Source organism: Nannobrachium achirus (genome assembly GCF_963921795.1).
Source record: "Nannobrachium achirus genome assembly, chromosome: 6".
Taxonomy (NCBI): Eukaryota; Metazoa; Chordata; class Actinopteri; order Myctophiformes; family Myctophidae; genus Nannobrachium; species Nannobrachium achirus.
The window spans coordinates 14331399-14350265 of record NC_137815.1 but is presented as its reverse complement, the minus strand read 5'-3'; the positions used below and the strand labels follow the sequence as shown (position 1 = coordinate 14350265).

The window sequence follows — 18867 nt, the reverse complement described above, 5'->3', positions numbered from 1 at the left end:
TCACTTTTTGGGGTGGCCACTTCACCATGATCAAATCTATCAAAACAGGATGACCAAGAGTTATTATAATTTTGATTTTTTTTTCCATGGATTGCCTCCCGTTAGGCCGTTCACAGTTGTTGCACCGTCTCACACTCCCGGACCGCTGTTATAAGCCCCCGTGAAATCTTACCAATAATATATCGTCTCTGTGCACGTCTGTATTCACAGTTTTCAGAAAGTGTTACGTAACCGTCTAATCGCAATTATATGAGATAACTGCAATTATTTCTATGTCGAAAAATCTTTTCAATAGTGGAAATAGCAGATAATATACAAGCTCAAAACGTTTGAGCTTGCAGATGGCATTGTAATACGCAAAAAAACTCAAATGACACATCGGTTTTAATAGGTTAAAAAAGTATCCAATCAATCAAAACGGACCACGAGCCACCTTCTGAAAACCAGGTCATTTATGCACAGAGCCGCTTAAACCAGTGTTAACAGTTTTTTTCCCTATAATACTTACACAAATGACATAACAATATAATGGTCATACATGATTAAGGAAGGACCCTCAAAGCCCCTTATGCGTCGTTAAAGAGCGAGGGTGAGCCGATTCTAAGTTCCGTAAGCAATCCATCGGTACAGTTTTATGTGCTTTAAACGCAGAAGAACCTGTTTCTCAAACCACAGTATTCAGAGACGAACATGCAGAAGTCCTGTCTTCAGCAGAGTGGCGTCCGATGGGAGCTACTTCATGTCCACATCTTCTCATCGCACCAACACACTCCACGCACAAACACCTCTCGACATCGAGGGGAAAAATGTGGAGTTTTCAAAACGTCAAGTGGGATTCCTATGGCTGATATCAGGCGAGAGATATAAAGGGGTGTGTGTGTACTGTGTACGGTTGGGATCTTTCAGTTTCAACGATTCCTTACGATTCACTCTTCACGGTCCTGTTCCTTAACGGTTCCCTTTAGTGATTCCTGAAAGGAGTTCCAAATGGATCCTGACAGGTCTTTAACTCGGAGTGCGTGCAAATGGAACCAAATGGACCCTTGCGGGTCCATTTGCACGCTCTCCGAGTTACGGTGGTTCTTGAAATTAGAAAGTTTGAGAACCACTGGTATTGCAATCGTATACTCTAGTCTGTACGTGAAGTTCCACATACCAGCTCTCCCGTTTCTGTGATGGAACCTGATTCCTGGTTCCTCGACGTTGGATGGGGTTCCAGGATCCCAACCCTATGCAGGGGGAGCAGGGGGGAGGAGGGGAGGAGGAGGCTACCAGTGCAGGTTTTCAGACCAGGAACAGTTGGGTCAAACAGGAATGCCCATACGATGCTTCTTCTTCTTCACAGTCTTCAGGCCGGCGAGCCGACGGACGTCGTCCTCGTCCGACTCGTCCATCTCGTCGTCCGCCGAGAAAAGGATCTGAAGACGGACAGAGAGAAATACAGGAGAAAACCGTTAGAACGTGACGGACGACGGACGGGTGTTTCCCAGAGTCCCTAGACCATACATGGGCAACTGGCGGCCCGGGGGCCACATGCAGCCCCCACCTTCACTTCATGCGGCCCGCAGGTTAATACCGGAATACTGATATATTATTGATTTCAGCGGTTACAATTCCGTCAGTCTATATTAGTAGCTTAATGACTAGTATAGTCGTATTAAAATGTATTTTTTTTTACGTCCAATGTATTTGTATGAGTTTATAACTAAATGCGTTTGAAATTAGATCAAAATGTTACATTTAAGGATTCCAATTAAAAAATAACAAAAAATAATTCAGGACTCCAATTCAAAAGAAGCAAAAATAGCCAATCTACAAGCTCAAAACGCATCGTGCTGCGATGCGTTGTAGATTGGCTATTTGTAGATTGGCTATTTTTGCTTCTTTTGTACGAGTTAATAAAATGACAAAGTAGGACGTAGCAATATGCATTGTGGCACTCTGGAGTGAAGGTGGAAATATAGTGGCCCTCGCCATCATCAAAGTTGCCCACCCCTGCCCTAGACCGCTGTTTACAAAAAATCTCTTGAGCTTTTAAGCAAACAAATACATTAACAAATAAACAAATACATTTTTGATAGATGCAATTTCTTTTAATGAAGAATACGTAAGTAAATAAGTCTAAGGGCTCTACAAAAGGGTTAAAGGAGTAGTTCACCCCCAAAATGACTTCTTTTTCCTATTGATTACTCACACCATGGAGACTTGAGTTCAATAATATCTTTTTGTATTTGTCGCATTCCTAAGACAAAAAATGAATTACAGTAAATGTTACCCGCATTTATTCCGGATGGGGACCCAAATGCATTCGGGTCCCCATCCGGAATCAATAGAGGTACATTTATTGTAATCAAATTATTGTCTTAGGAATGCGACAAAAACTAAAAGATATCCATGAATTCAAGTCTCCATGGCATGAGTAATCAATAGAAAAAAAAACATTTTGGGGGTGAACTACTCCTTTAATATCGTCTCAAATTCAATAATGCAATGGAACAAACGCAACCCCCGTCAATAACCCATTCTTAGAGCAACGCCATCATCAAAATCGATGGACAGCAATAAGAGGTATGATCAAGTGGTAGGGCTTAAATTTACAACAAAAAAAACACAAATATGGAGAGAAGAGGTTTCTGCCTGACAGCACTCTAACCTAACGCGGACCAGTTTGTGTAGGCAGATGGGCGGGCGCGGCGAATCTCTCCGCGAGTCTCTGGCCAATAGCATGTGTTCTCCTCCCCCCACCCCCCTCTGCTCCTCTGCTCAGCGCAGAGAACGCTGGTGCGTCATGACGTCAACACATTCGGTGCGACGCTCTCTGCACTCTGATTGGTTAGGGAAATTCTACACTTCTTCCAACAGTGATCATAACGCGATCGCCCAGGCTTCTTTTTCTTTCCGATCGCCAAAAGAAGCCTGGGTTTCCGAGGCTAGCCTGACAGCAACGTTATGGAGAATTAAAGGAGTACGGAGCTCAGGGCCAACTGCAAGGTGTCGTCTCAATCTTGGGGACAATAACATCCAATAGGGATGAGCGTAGCCTGGTAAAAATAGTGCCGCCGTTCATTCATTTGAGAGTGTCATGTTTGAACTCACATTATTATTATAATGACAGATGAGTCATTTTGAAGCAGGTTGGTGATTACAGACATTAAGTGAAGGTTTAACCTCCACTGTACGAGTGTCCAGGTATTGGCGGCATGACGTTAAGAAATGACCCTACTGCATAATTGAAGAGAGAGACTATGACTTCATGCCTCATGTTTTTCAGTGATGGAGCTCAGAGCTTTGTTTTTTTACAACAAGGGTTCATATTTTAGATTATAATTAGAGAAAAGATGAGTGTTAAAATGTTTTCATTTACTGCTTTCTATCCTTTTTGTGATTTTAACAATTTAGATTTTAGACACAATAAGCCCATTCCAAAGATGCACCGCAATCTTTCATGGGCAGATGTGACTTATGGGGGCTGGTGTAAATATTAACAAAGAAATTGCCTGCTTATTGTGACAAATATACATATTTAGCCACTCGGATGGATACCACCACCCACTGAAATTAAAATGCTCATCTTTTCTTTTCTCTAATTACAATCTAAAATATGAACCCTTGTTGTAAAAAAACCAAAGTTGTCCTTTAAACCACTCCTGCCCATCTAAGCTACAGTAGTTCTCTTTTTCATCAGTTCATTTTCATTCCCAGCACCTTATATTTATAGCATATCGTCGTTGTCGGGTGGAAACCTTGTATGTCCAAAACCATTCGTTTTGTATTTATCATCTATAAAATGATCTAAACTAGTGCAAACAGCAGATCTACAAGCACACAACGCCTCGTGTGCTTGTAGATCGGCTGTTTTCACTAGTTTTGTGCGACAGTCTTGTATGATGAAGCAGGGCTTCGTTTTACCAAAAGACGTACACATTTGAAACTTGGAGATGCAAGGTTTCTGCCCGACAGTGACGATATTTTAGTGATTATGTTGCGAAGAAAACACTGAGATAATAGCCATTTTGGTTAGAACTGACTGAAAATAACTTTGTACTTCAAGTTTAAAATGATACTAAATATTTTTTCAAGTGTACAAATAAATTCCAAATATTATCAAATGATCTCGCAGGCACCCCTGGACTGCTGTCATGGCACCCCAGGGTGCCCCGTCACCCACTTTGAAAACCCCTGCCCTAAAACACTGACCTCGGACTCGGAGTCGTCGTGTGAGAGGGCGCGCCTGTAGCGCACCTTGCCGTTCCCCCGGGCGTCCTCCTCCCGCTCCTCCAGCTTGTCCTTCTTCCTGTGCTTCTTCATTAGGAAGTTGTCCACCACCCAGAACATCAGGGCCTGGGCCATGACACATTAACTCATTTAATGCCAGCCTATCACCACTAGAGGGCGCCCAGTGACCAGAGAATAATAGAGATATGCTGGTAATGCATGCCCAAGCCCTGGAGCCATGACTTGCCAGAACACTTTCCTTTGTGCATGTACAGGAAGAGGATGAAGTTAGCTTGAAGTTAGCTATTGGCTACCAAGCATTTTAGATTTAGATTTTCGTCAACTTAGCCATGATTAAACCTTGCACACCTCATGGATGGGAGAAAAAACAGAGAAAATGAGCTCTAAAGATCCTGGATTGCATTGGAGTGGATGGTAAATATCAGCAAATATCGGCAAATATCGTCATCTGTAAACAGAGGACAAAAAAAAAATTTTTGGAAAAAAGAAATTCTTTTTCAAAAAAAATGTTTTTCAATTTTTTTTTATTTTTTTTATTAAAAAGCCGAACTAGTTCGGGATTGGCACTCTGGGATGCGATAATAAAGCCGAACTAGTTTGGGATAGGCACTCAATGAGTTAAGAGTCACAATCAGAGTTTGTTTTGTCCATTAAAACTATGACGAAGATTTTTTTCCCCTCCACATACAAAAACTAAACAAAAACTAAATAAAAACTAAGATATGGTGACTCAAACTTATTGAGAACTTATTGAGACCAGTTTCCTGCAGCACTTTACAGGCCAGGCGCCCCGCCTGGCCAGAAAACCCCCCCGCCCCCCCAAGGGTATTAAAAAAAAAAAAAAAAAAAAAAAAATCAAATTTTCTTTTTTTTTCAAAAAAACTTTTTGGACCTCCAACAATGTACTAGGCATGATCGCGATCGCGAAATTGCATGTTTAACCCCCATACCAACCCTATCTTTCAAACATGGCAGCCATGTTTGTTTACATTTGAAGAAAACATAAGGGCTGGTATCTCCTGAATGCCTGAACGGATTTCCAAGCGATTTTTTTTGTTTGAAAGCTGTGAAAAGCGTGTACATGCATAGTGCATCATCTGTGCACGAATTCGTACACCAGCGTGCACACTATTTTTTTAACCCTTTGGTGGCGAACCGGCAATATAAGTTATTCAATGTTGAATAAATGTGGATGATAGCATGTAGTTGTGTTTTCCGTCATCATGGGCACATTCATGTGTTTTTTATTGGGCAAAAATAAGAATTAATATTAAAAATTAAGTGAATTAATTACTCGAATTAATTAATTAATTATCAAAAATAGAAGCGCGTGCGCCATGAGATCCCCCCCTGGTCAAGACTTTTTCCTGCAGGAAACCCTGGAGACATATTGAGAATTTCATCAACAAAGAAAAAATTTACTAAAACGTTATGGAGGGACATGTGGAGAAGTGATCCAGTAGAACTAAGGTGCCGGCTACACAGAGCTGGATATTTCTGAAGCTAGACAGTTGCTAGACATTTTTTTGTGCAGTTGGGGCTTGAAGCCACAAAAAAAGCTGGATATTTTGGCCGCGAAGCTGGACATTTTTGAAACCGGATAAATAAGTGGAGACATTGAAAAATATCCGATTCACTGGATCCGTGTAGACATGGAACCCGGATATCTCTGAAGACTTTAATGTGTGTGCGCTTGTCCCCCTAGTGGAGGTCTGGGGACTCAGATTATTTTAGACCTAGATATCTTTGTCGTGTGGACCTAGATATTTTTCTATGTGGATATCTGAAAAACCAGGATATATGAAAAATCCAGCTCTGTGTAGCCTATGCCTAAGACATTTTATGGTTGGTTGTATCCAACTCTCTGAAAATAGCCAATGTACAATGTCTGCGACGCATTGAACAGTGCAAATACATAAGGAGGTTTGACTACTATTTCACCAAAGTGCCTCACATTAGTCTGCACAGAATACAGAGGCAGAGGCTGTACTGCCTGCTCCTTGTGAGTCATGAGACCAGAGTTTGAATTCAGATCAGTCTCTCTCAAACATTGCCAAAAGCTTTATACAAAAAATAACTAGAGCGTGGGGGGAGAAAAACAACTGCATAGATAAGACTGTTTTCAGGATTCCGATCTACAAGCTCAAAACGTGCAACAATATATATTTACTGTATACTAGTAAGACACCTGAGGGTGGAATGCGACCTCAGGGTGACGGGCGAGGTCGTGCCAATTCTTGACTATCTGGCCAACCACAGCGTTTCTCTGACGATTCTAGTTGTTGTCATTCTGGGGGGAGTTTGTTCATGTTTTTGTGAGGGTATCAACCCTAGGAGATACGGGGAGAACATGCAAACTCCACACAGAAAGGCCCTATCGCCAACCCCACCTAGGGTGTGAGCGATAGGGCCTGAACATGGAGATGTGGAGAACACTATATATGGAGATAGTCCAGTCCATCATGTCATATGGGACTACCGTCATAGACAGTAGCCATTGTTAGAGTCAATGGCTGTCTGTCTGACTGTCTGTACAGGAAGTGATGTCACATGACATACTTTTTATGCCCATATATGAGTCATTCTGTACCACATCTCCATGTTTAGGCCAAACAGGTTCGCTCCATTTCTCCATGTATAGGTCCAAATGACCAACGTCGAGCTTGACAAGGAGGATACCGCACATTGTACCTCATCCACCCTTTCTTCTCTCTCCTTTTGGTATCTTTATCCTCCTCCTCCTTTTTTTCTTTTTTATTCTTCTCTTTTTTTCACAGCCGCCCCCATATTTACTTTAGAAAATATATATTAAATTCTAAGAACGGTTCGAGTACCAGTTTGATACAAGAGCGAATAAGCGCTACACTTCTGGAATCCTGTACGTCGACTTAAAGTCGGATCCAGGCCTAATAACTTTATCTAGCCGCCCCCGTTGCCACCTCCTTTTCTTTTCTGAGACACATTGTACCTCATCCACCCTTTCTTCTCTCTCCTTTTGGTATCTTTATCCTCCTCCTCCTTTTTTTGTCTTTCTTAGTCTTGTGTATCCTTCTCTTTTGGCTACTGTCTATGACGGTAGTCCCATATGACATGATGGACTGGACTATCTCCATATATAGTGTTATCCACCTTTCGTGTAGCCGCCCCGTACAGGAAGTGATGTCACAACTCGCTGACATCACACTGACATCACAGAGGTTACGGAAGGAAGGACACTCAAGCGACACGGTTTTTCAGAGTATATGCGACCTTCGGTCGCAATAAACACACAAAAGCAAAAGAAGACTCTTACGTTAACGAAGAACGGAACGATGAGCATGACGATGGCCAGTTCCAGATGAGGATTCTCTATGGGTAGAGCCAGCTGTGACACAATAAATAGTATAAGCACATACTGAATACATATACATCACTATTTCTGAAAATGTACCATTATTTTAAATAACCATTATTTTATGCTTTAACGATGAAGAAATAGCAGATCTACAAACTTGTAGATCTGCTATTTTGGAAAAATCATGAACATTTGTGCAAGTCTTTGAATATATTTGACCTGATTCTATAAATGTCTTCTAAATCCTTCTTCTAAATCAGTGGTTCTCAAACCTTTTCATGCCAAGGTCCCCCAAAATTACATGTATTTGGTCACGGACCCCCATCTCAAAATATTTAGTTCCAGCGACCGCCCAGAATCAAATATTTGCACACATTTTCACGACTTTTCAAAAATAGCAGATCTACAAGCTCGCAGCGCGGCACCGAGTGCCGCGCTGCGAGCTTGTAGATCTGCTATTTTTCAATAGTTAAAGCATTGAATAATTCTAGGCCCTAGATGGGTTAATGAAGTGTTGCTGCTGACCTGCTTCCACTGTGGGATGAGGAGGACCAGGATGATGAGGATCTTCTCAAACATCATGATGAGGATGTAGAGGGCACACTGACCCGCCCACGCTGTGCACTGCACCGGCTCCCCTAGTGGACACAGGCAACAAGGCAAGGCATAGTTTATTAACATCATGATGAGGATGTAGAGGGCAAACTGACCCACCCACGCTCTGCACTGCACAATGCACTGGCTCCCCTGCACACAGGCACGCTTTATTTGTATAGCACAGGGGTCTTCAACGTTTTCAGGCCAAGGACCCCTTAGTTGAGAGAGAGATGAAGCAGGGACCCCCACAACCTGTTCATAGATTCCATATAGTTTCATCGCTTGACAGCACAATCATCAGTGTATTTTGGATATTTTGTATTTTACTCTGTACTTAGTCTGCTCTTTTTCCCCCTCTACAAAACCTCTTTGCTGAAAATAGCTGATCTACAAGCTCACAGCAGCACACTGTGAGGCGTTGTAAGCTTGTAGATCTGTTATTTTTGGCTAAAGTCAGAATATGGACGCTAGGGTTCAAGTGGTTAATAAAGGTTTCTATCACACAAATATTTGGAGGACGCCCTGTAGTAACTCTGAGAACCCCCTAGGGGTCCCGGACCCCCTGTTGAAGACCCTTGGTATAGCACATTTCAACAGCCAGGCAGTTCAATGTGCTTTACACAGACAGAACATCAAGCAAAGGAAACGCAATTATTCCATGACATTTAGGATGCAATAAAACAAAATTAAGGGGGTTGGGTGTTCACAAAAAACCTGAGTAGATTAATGACTCCAAACACATTATGACTCCAAACATGTTTGGAGGTGAAATATCCCTTTAATCCAAGTAGCGATTAAACCACCACTGCTTGTATAAAACATGTACCGATGCAACATACCACTCCAAATCTTCATTTCTTTCTTGGTACAAGCATACAAAAAGGTGCAGGACATGATATTGCAGCACTGCTGCAGTGGTGTAGGTGGGGGCAGCTGCTACCCTCCACTGGACGTTATGGGTATCAGCAAGTGGAGGAAACTTTGTTGTACTGTAATCCAGGGGTTTTCAAAGTGGGTGACAAGGGCACCCTGGGGTCAAGGGGACAGCGGTCCAGGGGTGCCGCGAGATCATTTGATAATATTTGGAATTTATTTGGACACTTGAAATATTTAGTATCATTTTAAACTTGAAGTACAAAGTTATTTTCAGTCAGTTCTAACCAAAATGGCTATTATCTCAACGTTTTCCTCGCAACATAATCACTAAAATATCGTCACTGTCGGGCAGAAAGATATCTCCAAGTTTCAAATGTGTACGTCTTTTGGTAAAGCAAAGCCCTGCTTCATCATACAAGACTGTCGCACAAAACTAGTGAAAACAGCCGATCTGCTGTTTTCAGTGGTGCTCTCACGTTTTCACGTGAAGGACCCACAAAATTATGTATTTAGCTGCAGACCAATTTTTCTAAAATAGCAGATCTACATGCTAGTAGTGTGGCACGAAGTGATGCTATGGGCTTTTGTTCAGCTGGGTATGCGGCCAAATATATTGTATATAAGTATATTGTTTACAACAAGGGTTCGTATTTTAGATTGTAATTAAAGAATATAAAATATGAGTGTTAAGATTATTTCATTTACTTCTATTGTTTTAGATATTCTTATTTCAGTGGTTGGGGGCATGCGTACAAATGGCTAAATGTCATTTTACACAGAATAAGCCCATTCCCAAGATACAACGCAACCTTTCATGGTTGGATGTGACTTATGGGGGCTAGAAGTGTGTAATGTCAAGTGTAAATAGCAATAAAGAAACTGCTGGCTTATTGTGTCTAAAAATACATATTTAGCCACTTGTACTCATGCCCCCATGCGTACGCATGCCCCACATTTTAGCACGGTAAACGCGATAAAACAATAGAACGAAGCAAATGAAAACATTTTAACACTCACTTTTTCTTTTCTCTAATTACAATCTAAAATATGAACCCTTGTTGTAAAAAAAAAGAATTTGTCCTTTAAACAATGTTCTTCTCTCACCGTATTCTCCAAAGCGCAGAGACTCCCACTGTCTCCACTCTACGACGGCGCTGACCGCTCTCACTCCGGCATAGATCAGCAGCATGCCCAGAGACGCGTCCAACAGGAAGTTGATGAGGTATCTGGGGAGAAGGGAAGGAGAGAGAGAGAGAGATAAACGGGGGAATCGTATGCGTGAGTTGAGTCTCATTTTCTTAACCCATTTAGGCCTAGAATTATTGAATGCTTTAACCAGTGAAAAATAGCAGATCTACAAGCTCACAGCGCGGCACCGAGTGCCGCGATCTACAAGCTCACAGCGCGGCACCGAGTGCCGCGCTGCAAGCTTGTAGATCTGTTATTTTTCATTAAATTGTGAAAATGTGGGCAAATCTTTGAATATATGTATTTTTAAAGCGAATGTTTGTAACTCAAATGTTGCTTCTGAGGGGTCCCTGGAACTAAATATGTTGAGATGGGGGTCCGTGGCCAAATAAATATCATTTTGGGGGTCCTTCACATGAAAAGGTTTGAGAACCACTGACATGGTAGTCTCTCAAGAACGGACTAACTGAGCTCCAGTTAAGTGAAAAGGACCTTTTCTTTGACGATGGCTGGCCAGATTGCTGACATAGAAACATAGTTTTTTCAAAAAACCTTAGAAGCATTCAAAAGACAATTATAGAATCGGGTCAAAATTCTGATTTTCACGATAAAAAAAAAAATAGCAGATCTACAAGCTCGCTGTGAGCTTGTATATCTGCTATTTTTCAATAGTTAAAGAATAAAATAATAATACGCAGTAATGTGTACCCGTTCTAAATGGGTCAATTCATTTTCTAACGTAACTCACAGTGAGCAGGGGTCCTCCTCTGTGAGATCAGACAGGAAGACGTTGGCAAAGTGGATGAACAGCATCCCTATGGCCTGCTTGGAGGTGTCCAGGAACCTGGGGATGGAACAGTGGATGTGAAATCATTAGAGATAGCATTTCTTCCTACCCGATACAGATTCCCATAACTTGTACCGATCCAAGAGCAGTGTGAAATAGACCCTATTCACGGCCCGCCCATGCACGCGCACTCAGCGAATTTCTCAGCAACTTCCTGGTGCTGACGTCAGCTTTGGAGGGTAAAACAACATAGAAATTGCTGGACTTAAAGCCAACAAATCATTATTTCGAACGGTAAAGTAAATTATAACGCTTTGTGCCTTTTACTATCTTGTTTTCTTGATCATGCTAGCCGTATTTTATACATTACTATTAGGAAATTGCATTAAATTTGCGATTTCTGTCAAACCCTAACCCTAACCCTAACCCTAACTCTATGGGATATTAGTAGTTTTTCCCCTTCAACCGTGACGTCAGCACCAGGAAGTTGCGTAACGTGACGTGAATTCGGTCAATTGAAAAATAAATAAACTGGGACAGTGGTTCTCAAAGTGAGGTCCAGGGAACCTTGGGTCTTTGTCGGGGGGGAAACCTCATGTCCAAAACCTTTTACTTTTCAGGATTCAAATACAAAAAAATCTAAAGTAGCAGATCCACAAGCGCAAAGCCATATTTCAAGCTTGCAAATCTGTTACTTTGGATGCTTTTGTGTGATGCCCGGAAGCAACAATATTTAATTTCAACCCAAGCCCCTAAAAAGAACATTGTAATGCCTTTATAAGAGAATGAGAATGGAGCGTGTGCACAGTTAGTCAACAGTTGCGGTCTTTACTCACCAGATCTTCCAGGGCCTCCGCTCATGCTTGGGCTCCCTGAAGCGTTTCACTGCAGAGCAGACAGACAGACAGTATGTGTTACTGTAAAGGCTTTAATGCATTTCCTGCTGCGTGACCGCATAATGATTCCACTGGGAAAAGTGTTGACATGAGGACGCATCTATATTAGCCTTAAATTAGCCTCAAGAGTTGAGGATTGATAGACTGCGTAACATGCAGTCAGTGCAAGCGTGCCACACGCACACACAATGATCAAACAGAATCTCTCCCCGAAGTGATTCATTAGTTTTATATCACAGGGCTCTAGGGAGCTGTCAAAAAGGCCTATTCTGCATTCTAAACCTGTTTTTAATAGCAGCTTACTTCCCTCTGATACACTGTGGTGCTGAAATCCATTCCCAGCCCTGTTCAGGAACAAGGCTGGTATTATATCACAAGGACGGACGGTGAGGTTGGAACTCAAAAGGGGAAGCCCTGCTCGAGTTAAACTGTCGTTAAACTGTCATGCAAATACGTTCACAAGTCAGACATGATGAGCAATGTCCTTAGATCATATAGTTAGTAATCCTTAGATCATCTAGTAATAATGTTGTAATTAGAGTCCAGGGGGGTTGACAGACACTAAGGTCTCAGAGGCACTTGCCCGTCGGGCAAGTACAGGTCACGTTCTACTTGACCACAGGTCATGTCCACTTGCGCGAAAAGAAACGTTACGTTTATTACCGTTCGTTTTAACACCGATTTTCTTTTTACTTTACTTGCCAATTCTGGGGCTGTGCGATATGGCTACATACCTCAATATTTATGCAAAATACTGCATCTCAATAGCTATACAATATGACTTATTTTAAATTCCACAGACATCTTGTGTAGTGTTTAGAGTAAACTAAAGACTGTTGCTTCCCCCCACTCAAATGCACTTGCCCGCCGGGAAAAGCAAACTCCACCTGCCTGAGCGTTTTATTTACTTGCCACGGGCAGTCGGGCAACTGTTACTGTCAACCGCTGAGGTGTTTGAGTTATAATTATGAACGACGCAGCATAATGCAAGGGAAATGTACTCTTGAGGTTGAGACCGGAGCAAGGGTAACGTGTTATTTGGTCTAAGAGAAAAAGCAAAGCTAGCAGATGAGAAACTCCGACACTGCTGATAAAAATAAAGAACAATCTAGATGGCCGTCGCGGTGGAAAGACCTTGTATGTCCGAAGCCATTACTTTTCAGGAAAAGGTTCAGAAAAAGGTTGTTCAGAAATCATGGAAAATCTACGAGCTCACAATGCATCACGAATTCGCAATGCGAGCTTGTATTAATCTGCTTTTTGTCACAACTTTTGCTTGACATTCTCGAACGACAAGGTAGGACATTAAGAATAAAAAAAGAAACGAGAAATATGGAGATATGAGGTTTCTGATGAATTTGATACGCCCAGCTGGTAACATAATACACTGTTTTAAGCAGCACAGCAGAAATGCAGAGAATCTGACAAGCTAAGCAATTGGAAAATGTGCAATGGTAAAGTGAGTCTATATTCTGTTGTGAATGGTATTCTATATGGGGTTCGCCTCGATCCTTATGAATACAGAATCCATATATATGAACCTAATCTACCATGTGGCCGCCCTGACAGACTGCTGTATTATCAGTGCTCTGAATCTTGCACGTTGCAAGCGCCTGAAAATGGTGCATCGTGTGGCTTCTACTTAACCACTGTCAAACTCTCTGTCAAACTGGTTTCCTTATTTTGGGCATGTCATTAAATCATAAAAAAAAACAAAGAAAAAACACATTCCCCTTTTTTTAAATAGCAGAAATAACAGATCTACAGGCCCACACTGTTTATGTGTTGTGAGCTTTGGGAGTTGTGAGCGTGCGTATCGGCTATTTTCTGAATTCTGAATCTGTGCTTATTAAGTGGTTATTATGGTAGAGTATTCTCCTGTCAATAGTCATGTTTCCATAAACGTATTCGAATTAGCCTTATTCACGACCCGCCCACTCAGCATCCCCCGGGTGCTGAAGTCCCGTTTTGAAGGGGAAAATCCTACTATATGCCTATAGAGTTAGCACAGAAATCGCAAATTTAATGCAATTTCCGAATAGTAAAGTATAAAATACGGCTAGCATGATCAAGAACACAAGATAGTAAACGGCACAAAGCATTATAATTTACTTTACCGTTAGAAATAACCATTTGTTGGCTTTAAGTCCAGCTAGTTTCCCCTTCTAAATTGAAGTCAGCACCCGGGGGATACTGAGAAACGGAAGTAGGTGGGCGGGCCGTGAATAGGGCTAATTAGGGAAGCGAATTATCAGAAGACAAAGACACATTAAGACAAAGCGAAGCGAAGCCTGTTTCCATTAAACTGATGAAATGCGATTCTTGGGAGATCCTGCCTGGGTCCGTCTGACCAACCTGCTGTAAATACTTCCCGCGGGCTTGCACACAGAGCACAGAGCTGGGATGGGGCTGATTTTTTCAGACCGAATCCGAGACGTGAGCACTGCTGTGACTCGCTACACACTCATCCTGCAGTGTCGCGGATGCGAACTGCTGTGAGCTTGTAGATCGGCCACTTTTCTTTTGGCAAGTGTTTTTGAAGTGTTTCCATAAAAAGATTTATTCGCAAAACTCTTAATGCGCATTAAGAGGCTTTATGGAAACGCAGCTAATGTGAGGGCTTCTCTGGGGTTATGTGAGTTAAGGACTCTTTTCCTCTTCTTTTTAATGAATCTCTGTGAGAGAGAGAATGTGGTGAGAGCTGTTAAGAAGCCTCCTCTGAGAAGGCAGCATAATTTGTGCCTGACAATAGTGGCTTGTTTTCCATCATGTCAAACGTCTATGACACGGCCATGCCAGTAGGATGAGAGAACCGCTTCTTTTCCTTATGACTAAATTACACCACTTCCTTACTTCTCCCAACAGCGGCCAGACACTGATGACTTAACAGTAAATTCTGTGTCAAAGCTGTGATCATGCCTGCTGTGTTTTCACAATGATCCAATTCCCACTCTGTAATGTGACAAGACGACCACGTTGTTAGTGGCCACGTGTCAAAAATGGCACTGGGTTGCCTCTGGCTGAATGAATGCCAGACTGGTTCTGTGTGTGTGTGTGTGTGTGTGTGTGTGTGTGTGTGTGTGTGTGTGTGTGTGTGTGTGTGTGTGTGTGTGTGTGTGTGTGTGTGTGTGTGTGTCTAAATAAACATTAACCCAAGGGCTTTCTGAGTTCTAGCGTACGCTGCGAACTGTGACCTCTGTTTTCCTGTCGAATGGCTGAATGGTGAAGGGCGGACACAGTGACACACCCCGGCCTGCATGCGGTTATGTTATGTTGGTATATGATGTAGACTGATGAGGCCTAAAAAGGCTTAAAAAAGAAGTGGAAATAGCCGATCCACAAGCTTATTTTTTACTTTAAAAAAAAGGAACATTTTTCAACATAACACGATTATGACGATTATGAAAAATAATCAAGATTATGTCAAATAATTGCGATTAGACTATTATGTAATAATTGTGACAGCCCTAGCTGAGAGTTATGTTATGTTGGGATATGATGCAGACTGAGGCCTGCATGCAGTTATGTTATGTTATGTTGGGATATGATGTGTAGACTGATGAGGCCCCTCTTCTCTTCTGCTGAGAGCTGGCCTGCCTCGGGCAGCAGCCCCAGCATGGAGGAGCTGAACATTCCTTGCTGCTGAGAGGCCATGCTCTAACTCTTACTGTAACACTGGAGGTTGGACAGTAGTAGGGCAGGAGAGAGGCTCCACCAGCCCCCCAACGACATTTTTTCTAAACCTGTTTTTTTTAGGACCCTTATGGTGTCTAGTTATGATTTATTCTTGTTGCCGTGGTCAACTTATGTCCCATGGGGTTCATTTTTAATGATTTCTCTACTCTATCTATAGTACTGAGGTTATGTGCAAAAACACTGACTGGCTTGACAATGGATCACTGCTCTAAGTGCTATGATTCAGAACGCTAAAAGAGCATGATTTAAGCAAATTGTGTGATTAATGCAAAGGCAAAAACAGTATACAGTCAACCTGAAAGGGCAGGACACAATAGGACGACCCAAGGACCCCAAATGAGATCAATATAACACTGACTGGCATTATTGATAAACCAAGAGCTGTGATTGGATCATTGTCTACTTTGTCTCAGTCAGCACTTAAGTGTCTGATGATAGGACAGCCGGCTGGCTCCCGCCCTCACATGAGTGTACTGAAAGTACTGTATATCATCTCTGTCAGCAGTGTGTCGGGGGTGGAAACCACATGTCCAAAACTCTTACTTTTCACTTCAGGATTCAAATTCTTCAAGGTTTCTGCCCGAATGTATAGACCGCAGGGGCGTCACAAGGGGGGTAAAAGTGGGACTGAGTTACTAGGGCCCAAGGTGGAGGGGCCTTAATTATTTTATACTTTAGCTATTGAAAAATAGCAGATATGCAAGCTCACAGCGAGCTTGTAGATCTGCTAAAATGGGTGCACAAATGGGTGCACATCTTTGAAGATACGTATTTTTTAAACGAACACTTGTAACTCAAATTTTGCTTCTGGGGGGGTCCCTGGAACTACATATTTTGAGATGGGGGTCCGTGGCCAAATACATATCATTTTGGGGGTCCTTCACGTGAAAGGGTTTGAGCACCACTGACATAGAAACATAGGTTTTTCAAAAAGCCTTAGAAGGATTTGAAATATTCAAAGACACAAATGTTCACGATTTTTCTAAAATAGTAGATCAACAAGCTCGCAGTGCGGCACTCGGTGCCGCGCTGTGAGCTTGTATATCTGCTATTTTTCAATAGTTAAAGTAGCCAGGGCCCAGAATTTGGTGCGACATCCCTGATAGAACGATCTGTCAGAGCGGCAACCATAACTGCGGTGTCAAGCAGCACAGCAGCTACGCTCTGGAAAGGGGTCTATATAAGGAAGACATGTAATCACTGACACACATCAGTGTACTTTTAAAAGCATGTACTCACATGTCAGTGCACGGCCATTTAATAACATCAGTGTGCTGGAGCTGGCATGTATTCACACACACTTGTGCGTTTTCTGTGTACGGTTACAGAACTCATACATCAAGGCATGTTACATACTCGGATTCCGACCGATGCCGACCCGGGGTACAATGCCAATTTGGGAGAGTCCCAGTCAACTGATTACTGATACTTTGGCTAATGTATTACTATTTAATCAATAAGTGAAAAATCTATTCTCTAATCCATTTGAAAAACATTGATTGGATTAAAGATTTTTGAAAAGATGACAATTAAAAATAACTGATCTACAAGCTCAGACAGAGCGTGTCTCAACGCAACAGGTCTACCTATGATTTTAGATGATTATTACTGTGCATCTGATGTACTGTGCTGTGCTTGCTTATTGTAAATCACTCTGGATTAAGAGCATGCCGTTTCTTCTTAGAAATGGGACACAATGTCAGCTGTAGTCTTGTTTTAAGTAATTTGATCGTATCTGACTTTTACATGTGTATATCATAGATATGTAAATATCAAAAATCAAAATCTATCAATTGTATCTATCAATTGTATCTATGACAGTCTATGACAGAATTCATCCTCATCCAAGGATGCGTCAGCTGCATAATTGGCAATACCAATGTAATCAAATAACATCGACATATTTTTATATATTATCGGTCTGGGCTGGCTCCCCACTACTGTCACTGTCTATACCAACAGTAGGCACACCATAGGCACAAGTACCAACACTGGCACAGGGGTGGTTGATCACTGGTATACTGGCAGAAGTGTACGAGAGTGCACTCTTATCTCTATGCAATTTACATCCTGCATATAATTCTACATTCAAACTGATAACTTTGACTAGGGAGAGAGTCTGGGAGATAAGTGGGTTATTGCTTGAGTCTATGATAATTATGCCTACATCCTAATGTAAAAGAATATATTTCTAGAAGAACAAAAATAAAGGTTGTAGCTATAGCCTGCAAAATCAACTGGAAATATGAAATGTTGATATGGTGTCATAATTAAACCAAATGTTTATATGGCACACTGACTCAAGAAAATGAAAACATGGCACTTCTTCGTGTCAAAGAGGTTGCCATTACCCCTGGTCTTAATACTCACACATCAGCGTACTGAAGGCCACGACAGCCAGCAGCCCCTGCAGGAAGATGCCAAACGAGTTCATCAGGGCGCCGTTCTTGCAGCCGCGGTCGGGGTCCGCGGTGGTCGACACGTTGGTGGAGAACACGGCGGGCAGACCCGCTCCCACTGCGGGACCCCCGGCCGTCAAGCCGCTCACAGACATGATGATGGGTGGATGTGGTGGCCGGAGGGGTCACTTTAGAGTGGATGAAGGTTAAACAGCCGAGGTCGATGATGTGTTTGTTTGCACACACACAGATGTTTTGGGGTCAGACTGTCAGTCAGACCTCCTGTTTTTGCTCAGCTGGTGATCGATCCATTAAAGCAGGACAGTCTTCTTCAGTGACAGATGATCCAAACATCATTCTCTTGAATTGAATACCAAGGACTTCCAACGTGAAAAAAAGACAGTAAAAGGACTATTTGGGATGTACTGTACTACATTTCTATTGTATTGACTATACTTGCACTGTTCTCCATGTTTTGTCTAATACAATAATCAATCACTCACTCACTCACTCACTCACTCACTCACTCACTCAAACAAGCAATCAAGCAATCAACAATTCCCACAACAACCAAACATCCATGATTGATTGGATTTCTCTTTAAAACGCATATAGGATTAGGATAGATAGATATCAGCCTCAAGCAGCAGATTTATAGCAACTCAAAGCAAGAATGTTGCATTAGATGGATCTATAGTCTACACATTAACAACAACAACAGGGTGACACATATGGCCCTGACAGGAAGCTGTGACAGCTGACAAACTTCTCTGATGCATAGGGAGAAACAGCTGTTATAAAATGAACCCTGCTATGCTGCTGCAAGAACATCCTGATGTCCGCAGTGAGCTGCTATAG

The 18867-nt window shown here is 42.1% G+C and overlaps 1 protein-coding gene across 1 annotated transcript; it reads right to left on the bottom strand.

Moving 5' to 3' along the window:
• Positions 1–456: 456 nt before the first annotated feature.
• Positions 457–18164, bottom strand: stimate (STIM activating enhance; the record flags this gene model as incomplete). Its single annotated transcript, XM_080727946.1, has 8 exons — positions 457–1418; positions 4198–4341; positions 7529–7600; positions 8096–8208; positions 10148–10269; positions 10980–11075; positions 11855–11903; positions 17981–18164. 8 exons carry the CDS (start codon positions 18162–18164, stop codon positions 1305–1307), a joined length of 894 nt encoding a protein of 297 aa, XP_080584072.1. The 3' UTR covers positions 457–1304.
• Between the last annotated feature and the right edge of the window lie 703 nt (positions 18165–18867).